The sequence below is a fragment of the Poecilia reticulata genome, chromosome 20 (genome assembly GCF_904066995.2).
Source record: "Poecilia reticulata chromosome 20, P_reticulata-male-v2, whole genome shotgun sequence".
NCBI lineage: Eukaryota > Metazoa > Chordata > Actinopteri > Cyprinodontiformes > Poeciliidae > Poecilia > Poecilia reticulata.
Window position 1 is genome coordinate 22,421,837 of NC_088849.1, and position 12,608 is coordinate 22,434,444.

The 12,608-nt window shown below is 38.2% G+C and overlaps 1 protein-coding gene across 3 annotated transcripts in view; it reads left to right on the forward strand.

Annotated features, from left to right (window-relative positions):
- Positions 1-1,429: 1,429 nt before the first annotated feature.
- The window catches only part of LOC103456933 (vasoactive intestinal polypeptide receptor 2-like), a 28,636-nt gene continuing 17,457 nt past the window's right edge, over positions 1,430-12,608 (forward strand). The window contains exons 1-4 of one of the 3 annotated variants that reach the window (XM_081601393.1): positions 1,430-1,820; positions 6,097-6,196; positions 8,778-8,885; positions 12,327-12,424. In XM_081601393.1, the coding sequence (XP_081457519.1) occupies positions 1,764-1,820; positions 6,097-6,196; positions 8,778-8,885; positions 12,327-12,424 (363 nt within the window). In that variant the 5' untranslated portion in view covers positions 1,430-1,763. Of the gene's footprint in view, positions 1,821-4,143; positions 5,308-6,096; positions 6,197-8,777; positions 8,886-12,326; positions 12,425-12,608 lie in introns of those variants that run through there. The other 2 variants (XM_081601395.1, XM_081601394.1) reach the window with 2 other exon arrangements.

Below are 12,608 nucleotides of genomic sequence, written 5' to 3' on the forward strand. Positions count from 1 at the left end.
GTTATTCAATTAGCATCCTAATTAAATTAATTTTTAGACATATTTTAAGTATGCTAAGCAGAATTTTTGCTACATAGCATAATTGATACTAAAATAAATGTTTCTACTTGACAGTATTTGAAAAAATACTTTAAAAGTAGCATGGTTGGGTAAAATATCACTAAAAAATGTAATTATTTCAAGTTTTTTTTTCTTTTTGTAGTAACTTTCCATGTTCATTTTCACTGTTTTCTTTTTGCTCGAGGACAGTTGTTTGCTACTGCGAATAGACTTTTAGCTCAAATACCACTCTTTCCCTCCTGCTGTAAATTGTTTGACTTTGCACATGAAAGAGAAAAGTTTATAGATACAAACTTGTTAAAATGTGATCACAAAACAGTCTGGGCCAGATAAACACCATTAAAACTGACCCAGATGGAGGCCTGAAGCATAAAACATGTTTTAGATTTGCTGTCCTCTCTGTGTAGTCAAAAATTTCCTGAAGTTATTTTTGTATCCGGAGGGATAAAAACACGAATGATAAAGTTTATTTCTGTCTGAAAATAACTCACTGATTGGGTTTTGCAACAGCAGAGTTCAAAGGTTGTACACATGACAACATTTGCTTGCAGAACTTTGTAGAAAGATTTTGTTCTGACAAAATCGGTTCTAGCAGCTTTTTAACATCTAGAAACTCAAATTTGTACCAATTCTTCGTTCCAAAGCAGCTGGAACTCAATCTGATTGGAGTCTGGGACAATCGGTATTAAAAGTCTTGGCATAGATTCTCAGGTGGAATTAGGTTTGGGCTTTAACTAGGCCATTTTAGAATATTGTGTTCTCGTTAAAATCAGTTTGCATCCACAATCAGAATGGTTCAAATGCAAACGGATTAATGCAGATGCATTATGTCCTCCGTGAAAGGTGAAATTTCTATTGAGAAGTGGAATTTTCCCTAAAAGAGTAAATATTATGTTCCTGTATCGGAACATGGTGAGAGGTGAAGTACTGAGCACTGCAAAAACACTCAATCTCAGTTTCTACTGCAAACATCTCAGTGCACCGGAAATAAGACAAAACTAACTTAAAAGTAACTTTTCAACCAGATAAAGGGGATTAATTTAAGTCAATAATTACTTAATACAGATTCTTAAAAGTTCTAGTTCCACTGGCAGCTTATTAACAAACATTCTTTTTTTTTTTTACTAAATCATCTTTTGCTGATTATTTGTTGTACTTTTTAATGTATTTATTTATTTTTCTTCCTTTTTGACCATATTGTTTCTTAATTAACTGATATTCTAAATAAAATTGTACTTTGCTTTTATTTTCTGTATTTATTTGATTTAAAACAACATTGCTGTTAGCAGAAGGCGCCACATGAGGGCGCTGTCGGACTTCACTGCTCTGACATCTGGGTCCGCTCTGGTCCCCGGGCCCAGCGAGGGCCATTTGTCGGTGACGCGCTTTAAATGCAGAAGGTGAACCGGAACCAGCAGAACCACAGAGTTCCGCCTCTTCGGGACTTTATGCACATTCAGCTGAACTTTTCTGCGATTTAATAAACTCTCCCGTCTCGGCTCGGTTCGGTTCGGTTCGGTCTGAGACGCTGGTGAACAGAAGAGCGACCTGGACCAAACCGCGCGTAAAGGTGAGGACCGGGATTCAGGAGCGGCTTTTCCTCACCTGTCAGCCTGCGCTTCGGTTCGGTTCGGTTCGGTTCGGACGTGTTCCCGCTCAGGATGACAGCAGCCAGGTGAAGTGCAGGTGTATGAGATGCGACCATGTTCTTTCCGCAGCGCCTCGCTCTGCTGCTGCTCGGCGGCTCCCTCATCCACACGGTCAGTCCAAACTCAGCCGGCACGTCTGATGCTGCATGACGTCTGTTTGTAAATACAACTGAAACTTATTTGTTCCGTCAGTTTCTACAACTTTTTTCATTTTCTTTCATAAATACATCAGAAAACCTCTAAATCTTAACACTTGAAATAAGAGACGATCTTGTTTTAGGTCAATAACTCCTTAGTATTGATTAAACGTTTTACTTCCACTGGCAGAATTTTTTTTTTTAGTAATCTGCTAATGGTACAAGTATTTCCATTAATATTATTGACTGATTGATTATTGACAAGCTCATATCTTCCTGAAAAGTTACTTTAAGTTTGTTTCGTCTTATTTCTAGTGTATTAAGATATTTGCACTAAAAACTAGAACAAAGTTACTTGGTAATATTGTGTTTTTGCAGTGAGACATGGTTTATTTGGGATTTCTCCACATTTTCGGTGTAAGTTGTGAATCTTCTTCCTCTTTGTGAAACGCTGCCAGTCAAGGAAACACATTAATGATCAACCGGCACTTTTTTTTTTGGACACTTCTGCTGCATTTTTCTAAAAAAATATGAGCAGATTCACTTTCTGTCTGCCGGAGGAACATTTTAAGATTTTCTTTTGGCTCAAATCTGGAAACTAAAAACCTGATTTGTTCCTTCCAGGGTTTGGATGGAACAGTTGACTTTCTAAGTGGCTTTTTGCTTCAGTAGACGCATCCAAGGTGAATGTCAGGCGTCCAGAAATCCACTCATGACACCGATTGTGTGACAGGTCAAGATTTACACCTCAAAAACACAAATTCTTACCAAATATTTTTGTCTTGTTTCCTTAATATTGATAATAATAAAAGCACTAGTTCCACCAACAGATTATTCCACTTATGACCTGGGAAAATGTTTTGTATTTAGTTAAATAATCTGCCAGCATAACTAGTTTTTATTCATGAAAATGAAGAATTATTGACTTAAAACAAACTCCCATTTCTTGCTGAAAACTGACTTGCTAGTTTTGTCCTGTTTCAAGTGTAAAAATATATTTGCAGTAGAAACTAAATAAAAATTCTTGGTAATATTTTGTGTTTTTGCAGTGTGAGGAGGTATTTCGGTCATGTTTAGTGCATTAGCTTATAAAGCTTTTAGAAACCTCACAGCATCACTTTGCCAATCGAATCTAATAATTTTATTGCTGCTGATGCGTCGTCTCTGTGCAGCGATGAAATCTGAAATCTGAGAAGTTTAAACGTCTTAGAAATAGAATCGATGTCTGATGAGAGTTACAGTCAGATCGCTCATGTTTCCTTCTGATTCGTCTTTCTGCAGAAGAAGAGTCTGCAGACTGGAAATGTCTTCATTTTTTCTCTTTATTATTGATCCAAAAACATTAAACTCCTCAGGAGAGATAGATAAAGTTGCTTTACAGTTTACAGATAAAAAAATGTAGGAATGTAGAAAATGTAGGCTTGTATTGTTAATGTTCATCCATCCATCCATTTTCTTACACCCTTGTCCCTTAGTGGGGTCAGGAGGTGCTGGTTCCTCTCCAGCTGATGTTCTGGGCGAGAGGCGGGGTCACCTGGACAGGTCGCCAGTCTGTCACAGGGCAACACAGAGACACACAGGACAAACAACCATGCACACACACACTCACACCAAGGGACAATTTAGACAGATCAATTAACCTGACAGTCATGTTTTTGGACTGTGGGAGGAAACCGGAGTACCCGGAGAAAACCCACCATGCACAGGGAGAACATGCAAACTCCATGCAGAAAGACCGGAGCCGGGAAGCGAACCCAGAACCTTCTTGCTGCAAGGCAACAGCTCTACCAACTGCGCCACTGTGCAGCCCTTGTTAATGTTCATTAAAATAAAATTGTTGTTATTCTCCAACATCACAGCTTTAAATCCCTTAAAAATGTGCAGCATATTTACCTGCAGAATCATTTAAATATTCGTCGTCATGTAAAGAAGGACACAGAAGGCAATGTGGAAAATGTTGATGCTTACGTTTGAGGAAAACTACCTCAAAACTACGACTGTGCATTAGGGTCATTGCAGATACGAAACAAAGAAAGGAAGAGTTCATTTCTGCCAAAAAACTCAGAAATTTTTACATTAATCTCAGAAATGTTCTAGAAAAAATGTGTGTATTTTTTCAGCTTGAATACAAAAGATTTGCTAGAAAAATCCAGAAATTTTGACACTAATCTCATACATTTTTAAGAAAGCACATTTAATTTTCTGAGCCTGAAAATAAAAATAAAAAATTGCTATAAAAAAATTCAAAAAAATTTAGATTAATTTTACAATTTTTATTGAAAACAATAAAAACTATTACATTTCTGAGTTTCAAATGTAAAAAAAAATTGACTTTGGGAAATTTTCTGGGTTTCCACAAAATATTTGTAAGTTAGTTTTGCCTCATTTCAAGTGAACTAACATTTACACTAGAATATGTGTTAAGATTTTGTGTTTTTGCAGTGCGGCAGGAATATGAGCTGCAAAACATGGAAAACGCAGATAGAAAAACTATTTTTTAACACGTGAAGTTGGCAGGTTGGTTCAAAGTGATAACAGTCCCAGCAGGAAGTGAGGAAAGCAGAAGAAAAATGTGCGTTCTGAGCGAGCCGACAGCACTGACATGTTGGCAGTACCTCAGTGTAAACAGACCTCCCAGCACACTTACACACACTCACTACATCAATGGAGTCAGGTTTGGTGTGTGAACTCGCTCTGTTGGAGAGTTTTTCCCTTCATCCATACTGTAAGCTCTGCCGTTTGTGTACGCCGTGTTTGAGAGCGTATCCTTGGTTACCTTCAGTCGTACCAGGACACACACAGGTTAAACACGGAGGTGGCAGCCATTTATCTGCAGCCTGAAAAACGGTGAGGTTAGGCAGCAACATGTGGCAACACGATGAAAAAAGCATCTGGAGAATGGATTCTTCAAAGCATGCAAAAATTCAAGACTGTCCAATCCAGTTTTTTTTATCCAACTGAAGGTATTTTTATCTAAAGTAGTTCCATATTAGACTTTTACTAAAGACTTGGTTTAATTTGTCAGCAAATATGCAACATGTGCTACATTTTCAGCTGCTGTGGATCTCTTTCCCGCTGCACTGTGTTAGATGAACTAAACCTTTTGGAAAACCTGTTCCCCTCCTCGCCTGTGGGGGCGCTGCACCAACAAGGAAACAACACGAAAACCCACAACGAAGAAACTAAGCGTAGCTTCCTTGTTCTTAAAATGTAAACAAAAATGGAGTAGCTTTCAGATTTTAGCGGTTGTAGGATTTCTGTTGTTATTTCTAGCTAAAAAAAAAAGTAGCTATTTCTCCTTGTGGCCCTAGGCTAGCGCGGTTGTTTCGCTTGTATTTTCCAGAATGTCCTGCGATTTAGTCCACTTCCTGCTTTTGGAGCAGTCTGCGGTCCGTTTGGTTACATATCCAGTCAAACCGCACCAGAGTTCACCTCAACCGGACAGAGACCGAGGCTTGTAGGTGAACCACTGTTCACTATTTTGGTCTTTCTAGACAGACTGAAGTGTGTTTATAACGGACCAAACAGGGTGGGTGGGAAGACAAGATGGCCGCTGTTAAAAACAAACTATGTGACATCTGAACTATTAATTAAACTAAAAAAATGCTTTTTTTCATATTGGTAGGCTCATCGCGTTAACACATCAGGTTTATGTGTAATTACACTGCAAAAACACATTACCAATAATCTTTGTTCTAAACTTCTCAAAATACAACAAAAGTAACAAGTAACTTTTCAATAAGACATAGGAGTTTGTTTTAAGTCAATAATTTCTGAATATTGATGAAAAAGTACTAGCTATAAGTGAAATAATTGGGAAAAATGTCTTATTCCAATGGTAGATTATTTCACTTATATACAGCTAAAATTTCTTGATCAATATTAAGAAATTATGGACTTAAAACGAGCTTCTATATTTTACTGAAGAGTTATTTCTAAGATAGTTTTGTCTTAATTGTGCTAAGATGTTTGCACTAGAAACTAGACCTGAAATGCTTGGTAAGGTTTAGTGTTTTTCCCTCTGCAGCTTCTCAGAGTGTTAAATAAAACCAGAATGAGCTCACTGAGGATTTTTTAAGCTCCTGTTCATCTTAACTTTCCTCCCTGAGCTGCAGAAAGCAGCCAGAGGTGAACGGGTTTCACGAACACGAACTCTCTTCCAGAGAGCTGAAGCATGAATTTAACAGACGGCAGGTTTGTTAACGTTGGTGTTGATGTCCGTTATGTTTATGTCCTCCTCTCCCTGACAGGTTGATGGGAGGTTTCCTTACTGCTGGCTGTACTGGGAGATGGAGCGAGCCAGAGGAGAGTGTCAGACACAACTACAGCAGCAGACGCCAGGCGCTGAAGGTAAAACTGCTTCAAAAAAACCTCACTAAAAACCCTGAAAACATGAACTGAAATTAGTTTTCATGGTTTATATGAGGAGGAGGATGTGCTGAATGTTGTCTCAACACTTAAGATATTAGTGATTTATTAATAACACAGAAATGCATCTTTTATCTCCTCTAATTCACACTTTCCCTCACACCTCCCACAGCAGCAGACGGAGAAACGCCTCAGAGATGTTAAACATAAACTTTGTTTTTATTTGTTTCTGTTAAATAAACAACAAATGGAATGAGGTGTTAAAACGTCCCCACAAAATCTACAAAAAGCGAAGCAAGTAGAACATTAAAACGAACATAAAAGTAACATTTTTATTGTTTAGATGACTGAAATGTTATAGATTTATAAAAATGGATTTGTAAAGTCCGCAGATGGTTAATTACTTGTTAAAACAGGAAATAAAACAAAGAATTCAATCAAGAAGCCTATTACACAAATATTAAGTGTATCCTATAATATTGTGAGGGTAAAGTAAAGATAAAACTAGTAAAATGCAACTTGTTGACAGTGAATATATTTGTAATTTGTGAAAAATATAAAAGAAAAGGTCACAAAAATATTAGTTTGAAGTCATAAAGTTAAAGAAACAGCTTGTTAAAAATGTCTTAAAGCACACAATGATCTGTAGGAGTAAATCTGAAGTCCTTTAGTCCCGTCAGACCGTCAGTTCCTGGAACCACACACAAAGAAAATAAACCTCGTAAAAGCGCACGCAGGGTCAGTGCGACCCGATCAGACCGTAGAGTGAAAACCCGCCGGATCCAAACAACCTCGTCTCTTTAGACCACAGGAAAGTTAAAGAAACTTGAAATCCGAAACTCTTCATGTGTTTTTGCTCAGAGCTCTTCTGGGAAAGTGTCCCCTCTTATCCAGCCACTTTTCTCCAAGGACATTCTTGGAGTTCAGACTTTACTAATAAACATTTTCCTCTAAACTGTTGAAGGTGAGCAGTGTTTTAAAGAAACAGTTGTTGCTGCACATAAGTCTAGGAATAAAAGTAAATTTTTAGACTATGTAGAGAATAAAATCATATAATCACAACTGCTGAGCACAGAGGTGGAGGAGTAATGATCGGGGCTTGTTCCACGGTCATTAATTGGACCATAAAGTCAAACGTTTGGCCCAAACTGGGTCAACAGGACAATAAACCCAAACACAGCAGCAAATCTGCAGCAGAATTGTTGCGAATGAGAATGTGTTGCAATGGCCTAGTCAAAGTCTGGACCTCAAACTAATCAAAATGCTGTAGTGGGATTGTGAGAGAGCTGCAGAAACGAATGAATGAAGCAATGTTTTCACAGAGTGAACTAAATGTCTGAGCTCCTACCTGAACTTCACCTCAGCCTTGAGAATAAAAACTGAAATTTAAGATTTAAAGTTTGATAATCTGTCTTTTTGTGTGAATATGGATTAGATAAACCACAAGCTAAAGGCTCATTCCCCCAGCACTGGTCTGGTCAAACGTTTCCTGACTGATAATCAAACAGATTGAGCAACGCTGCGTTTTTATCACGCTCTCCTCTCAGAAACGTGTCGATCCCAGAAGGTCAACCTGATACGAAGGATTTCTGTGAAACCTGAGGCCAGATTTTAATTCTGCCAGTTTCACAGTCAAGAAATAATCCACACTGTTCAGATTACATCTGACGGCCGTCTGTTCATCTGGAAGAATCACTGATGAGAACAGAATCTCATTTTTTATCCAACTTTTTTTTACTTGAAAAACTAAATTATATAAACTGAGCAGTAAATGAGAAACGGAGAGAAATAAAGAGTATAAAGGCAGCAGAGGAAAATAACATGGTTATTACAGGGCTCAGCAATAGGAACCATTTTATTTAAACTTTAATTACATCGTGATGGACGGACAGACCCAGGAAACTTCATTTTGTACATTAAATCTGCTTTAATAACTAATAAAACTCGGATACATTTTAATTTTAAAAAGTGTAAGCGTGACGCTTCTGAACCTGTAAGTAGTTAAATATTTCCTAAAGAGAAGCAGATCTAAAAACAGAACAGAAGAAGCAGCTGCAGTATTAAAAGCTTCGTGTTTCCAGGTATTTATTGCAACTTCTTAAATCAGCGTTCGATGACATCACAAGAGGTTTTCATTCTCTGAGTGTCAAAACATTCCTGAGCGCCGGAAAACTTTCATGTTCCTCGATTTATGGCTGATGAGAGTCTGAAACCAGTAGCTCAGCTAAACAGGAAGCTCTCACTGTGTGTGCGTGGGTGTGTGTGTGCGTCCGTTTGTTTGTAATAACTTGTGGGGACGATTTTCCTGACTCTACGTTGTGGGGACCAATTGCTCCTTGTGGGGACCGAAGCCTGGCCCCCACAAGGGGAAACCCTGTTTTTGGGTCAGGGGTCAGAGTTAGGACTAAGGTGTGAATTGAGTTTTGGTTGGGGTTAGGAAAAGAGTAAACGTAAGGTTTAGTCTGTAGAAATGAATGGAAGTCAATGGAAAGTCCCCACAAAAATAACCACGCAAACGTGTGTGTGTGTGTGTGTGTGTGTGTGTGTGTGTGTCTCTGTGCAGGATGTGAAGGTGAGTGGAACAACGTTTCTTGTTGGCGCAGCGCTGCTGTCGGGGAAGTGCTGACCCTCCCATGTCCCTCCCCCTTTCTGCTTCTGTTTGGTAAAAATGGTGAGACACACACACGCACACTCACCCACACACACACTTCCTCCTTTCCTTATTCATCTCTCAGAAAACGCTACTAGAAGTTAAAGGAAAAACCTGGACGAGCTTCCAGATTAAAACAAACATCTCTGCAGTCCGTCTGCAGTCGGTGGATTAAATAAAATACCATTATTTTATTCTAGATTATAATCTGACACACAGTCATATCAGATGTTCAGCAGAAATCTGAAACTGTTCTTCAAAACGATCAGATCCGACCCGATTAAATCTACGAGGCGTAAAGTTCAAACAGGAAACCATTAAAACATCTGGAAACTGAACTGGTTTCAGTTTATTTAAATATTGTCTGTTTAACAATAAATCCAGTCATACAATGTTGTTTACATAAAATCCCAATATAATCCTAGTTAATTGGTAAGATAAATTTATTATTCAAACTAAATAACAAACAAATAAAAGTTTTGATTCATTTTTAGATGAAGAAATATTGTCTCTTCTGTCTATTTCTTAAAAATAAACAGATAAAAGTATTTTTTGTATTTTTCTTCCACAAATATAAAAAATATAACTTTTTAGAACCAAACTCCAGTAAATAAAAAAAAATGGCTGTCTCTAATGAGGCATCAGATTTGCTGTAATCCATCCAGATATTTAATTTAATTAGTCTGGTAAAAATCAAACTTATTTAGCAAATAAAAATAATTTTGTTGATTCTAACGGACCTGAAACTAGAAAAATTTGTTCTGATTTCACTTCAGACGGGGAGAAAAAAAATCTGAATTAAAAGACAAAACAAACAGAATTGAAGATGAAACTTCAGTACAAACATATATAATGGATTTGGATCCTTATTGAATTATATGAATAAAAAACAGAAACTGTTTTCCTGCCAGTTATATTGATACCAATAGAGTTGTGAGTGCTAAAGCTCACCAAGGATTATAATCTAATTTATGATAAAAAATGCATGAAAACCTGGTGATAATAGAGACGCCGTGAATAAAAATGGCAGAAATGTTGGGAAGGTGTTTGGATAAGGAGGATAAAATCTCCATGAGGATCAGATTCCTGTCAGGACGGATGAGGAGCTCATAGCTTCAGAGTTCACTCCGACCTCGGAGCCTTTTCTCTTCTCTGCACAAACATTTCTGAGGATCCTAATCCGGTAATGAGATTAGGGAACCGAGATGATGATTATCCCGACTTTGAATAACGTGAAACTTTACTTTCTGATGAAATCTCAGCCTCCTGAACTCAATTTCTCCATCTTCTGTCAGGAATCCCATGAGTTTTACTGTTTTGGTGATTTTCTGACCCACCAGGTTGCAAAGTTACTTTTTATGGTCAAATGTTTTTATTATTCCCCTTCCTCCTGTGATTCTCTGATATGAAAGTTGCAACGATGTTTAATATTCATAAAATATTGTTGGTGTGGGCTGCACAGTGGCGCAGTTGGTAGAGCTGTTGCCTTGCAGCAAGAAGGTTCTGGGTTCGATTCCCGGCCCCGGTCTTTCTGCATGGAGTTTGCATGTCCTCCCTGTGCATGGTGGGTTTTCTCCGGGTTCTCTGGTTTCCTCCCACAGTCCAAAAACATGACTGTCAGGTTAATTTTCCTTTCCAAATTGTCCCTAGGTGTGAGTGTGTGTGCATGGTTGTGTGTCCTGTGTGTCTCTGTGTTGCCCTGCGACAGACTGGCGACCTGTCCAGGTGACCCCGCCTCTCGCCCGGAACGTTAGCTGGAGATGGGCACCAGCACCTCCTGACCCCACTAAGGGACAAGGGTGTAAAGAAGATGGATGGATGGATATTGTTGATGTGAATTTAATGTACAGATGAATTTCAGCTTCTTGATGATCCAGAAAAACATTATTCCTCGTTTCCTGCATCTTGATGCAAAGTGATGATGTCACCATAACAAACATTAATAGACGATAAATTCTATTAAGTTATCGCAATAAAAGATAATATTGTAGTTTTGACAACATTTTCAAGCAATATAGTGATAAAAATGGTTAATAATTCAAGAAGACATTCTCAAAGATCAATAAGCTTTAAATTCTAACATTTAACTCTGGAACTGGAAGACATTTTAAATATTCAAAATAAAATAATCAACAGAAACGACAAATAAAACAAAATGATCCTGGTTGACTGGAAACTTTTACCATCCAGTTTTTGGCAAAAAGAGAGAAAACAGAAAAATAATAAATCATGGAAATGATTGATTGATTGATTGATTGATTGATTGATTGATTGATTGATTGATTGATTGATTGATTGATTGTGACAGGGCTCCAGCGTCCTTTCTTTTGGAGACAACATCACTAAAATAAGAAGTTTTATAGTGATTACTCTGCTTAATACTTTACATAATCATGGCAAAAACAAAGAGAAAATAGTTGAGACATAATTTAAATGATTATTGTTTTTCTTTTCTAAATTATTTTATTTGTTGTTGATTTTGGCAGTTTGAGTGCTCCATATTTTATCATCTAAAGGATTCAGTCTCCTTCCTCCGTCAGGTTGATTAGCTGTGTTAGTAATTACATTTATTTGTTTCTGTGGTTTTATATTTTTATTTCTGGGTCTTTTTCTCTGCTCTGTTCATTAAAATCTTGTTTTCTGCTGCGTTTTTCCCTCTAAGCTTGTTTTCGATCGCGGTAAAGTGTCGTTATCTCTGGGTGGTTCATCCGCCTCGATGCTGCAGCAGAAAGCAACAAAGGAAGCGTCGGCTCAGCTGCTGAAGTGATGAAACATGGAGTCATCAGCAGCTTTCACAGCAGCAGCTGTGTCTCCAAAATGTCCCCGCCCTGCTGGACGCTGGAGGACAGGCGCAATTATTCTCCTAATGATTTATAGGAACTGCTCTGTTCTCACGGCGGAACAATCAGTTAGAAAGACAAGATTACATTTCAAGTTAAAGCCTCTCTAATCCACATGGAGCGGTTTTTATCAAACTTTGGTCCTCTGGTGGTCCGCCGGCGCCCCCCAGTGGCCCGCAGGGTACTGCATGTAACTGACCTTTGTTTACCGTGACGTCGCCTCAAAGCGCTACAGTTAGCTTACCGAAGGATTGTGGTTAAAAATAACAATGGATAAAACTTTCAAAAGAAAGACTGAAGATACCGATGGAAGGAAAATACTTATATGATCTGAGGAAATCAAGGAGTTAGAAAAACATGTCGCTAAGCATTCTGGGAAATAGTTCGCTCTCCTGTCTTTTTCTTTCAGTTTTTTTTAAGTGCTAAACCTAAAAACTCCAGTTTATTCAACTCTTGAAGGTTTGATGAAATTAATAAAAGTCAGCACATCTTGCTACTGTCAGTTTATCTTTCACAAACTCACATTTAGGTTAAAAATCTAAAACCCGCTAAATTTATTTGACTTAGAAGATAGTAGACCCAACTGAAACGTAAAAGACTGAACTGTTTCTGTTTCTGTCAGGTAACCTGAGCAGGAACTGCACGGAGGACGGCTGGTCGTTGGTTTATCCCGACATCGGCTTCGCCTGCTCATCGGACGTCAGCGACAAACCCAACGAGGTGCGTTCAAAACCCTGAATCTGCTCCGCATCCTGCAGCCGCAGCCTGGAAACCATGAGAGTCAGCGTTCCTGCAGCAGCTCTGATGCTCACTGGTGACCCGAAAACTGCTTTGTTCGGGTTCTGATTGGTTTCATATCAAGCTTTTCTCTGCAGAAACTTTAACTCTTTACAAATTATAAAAG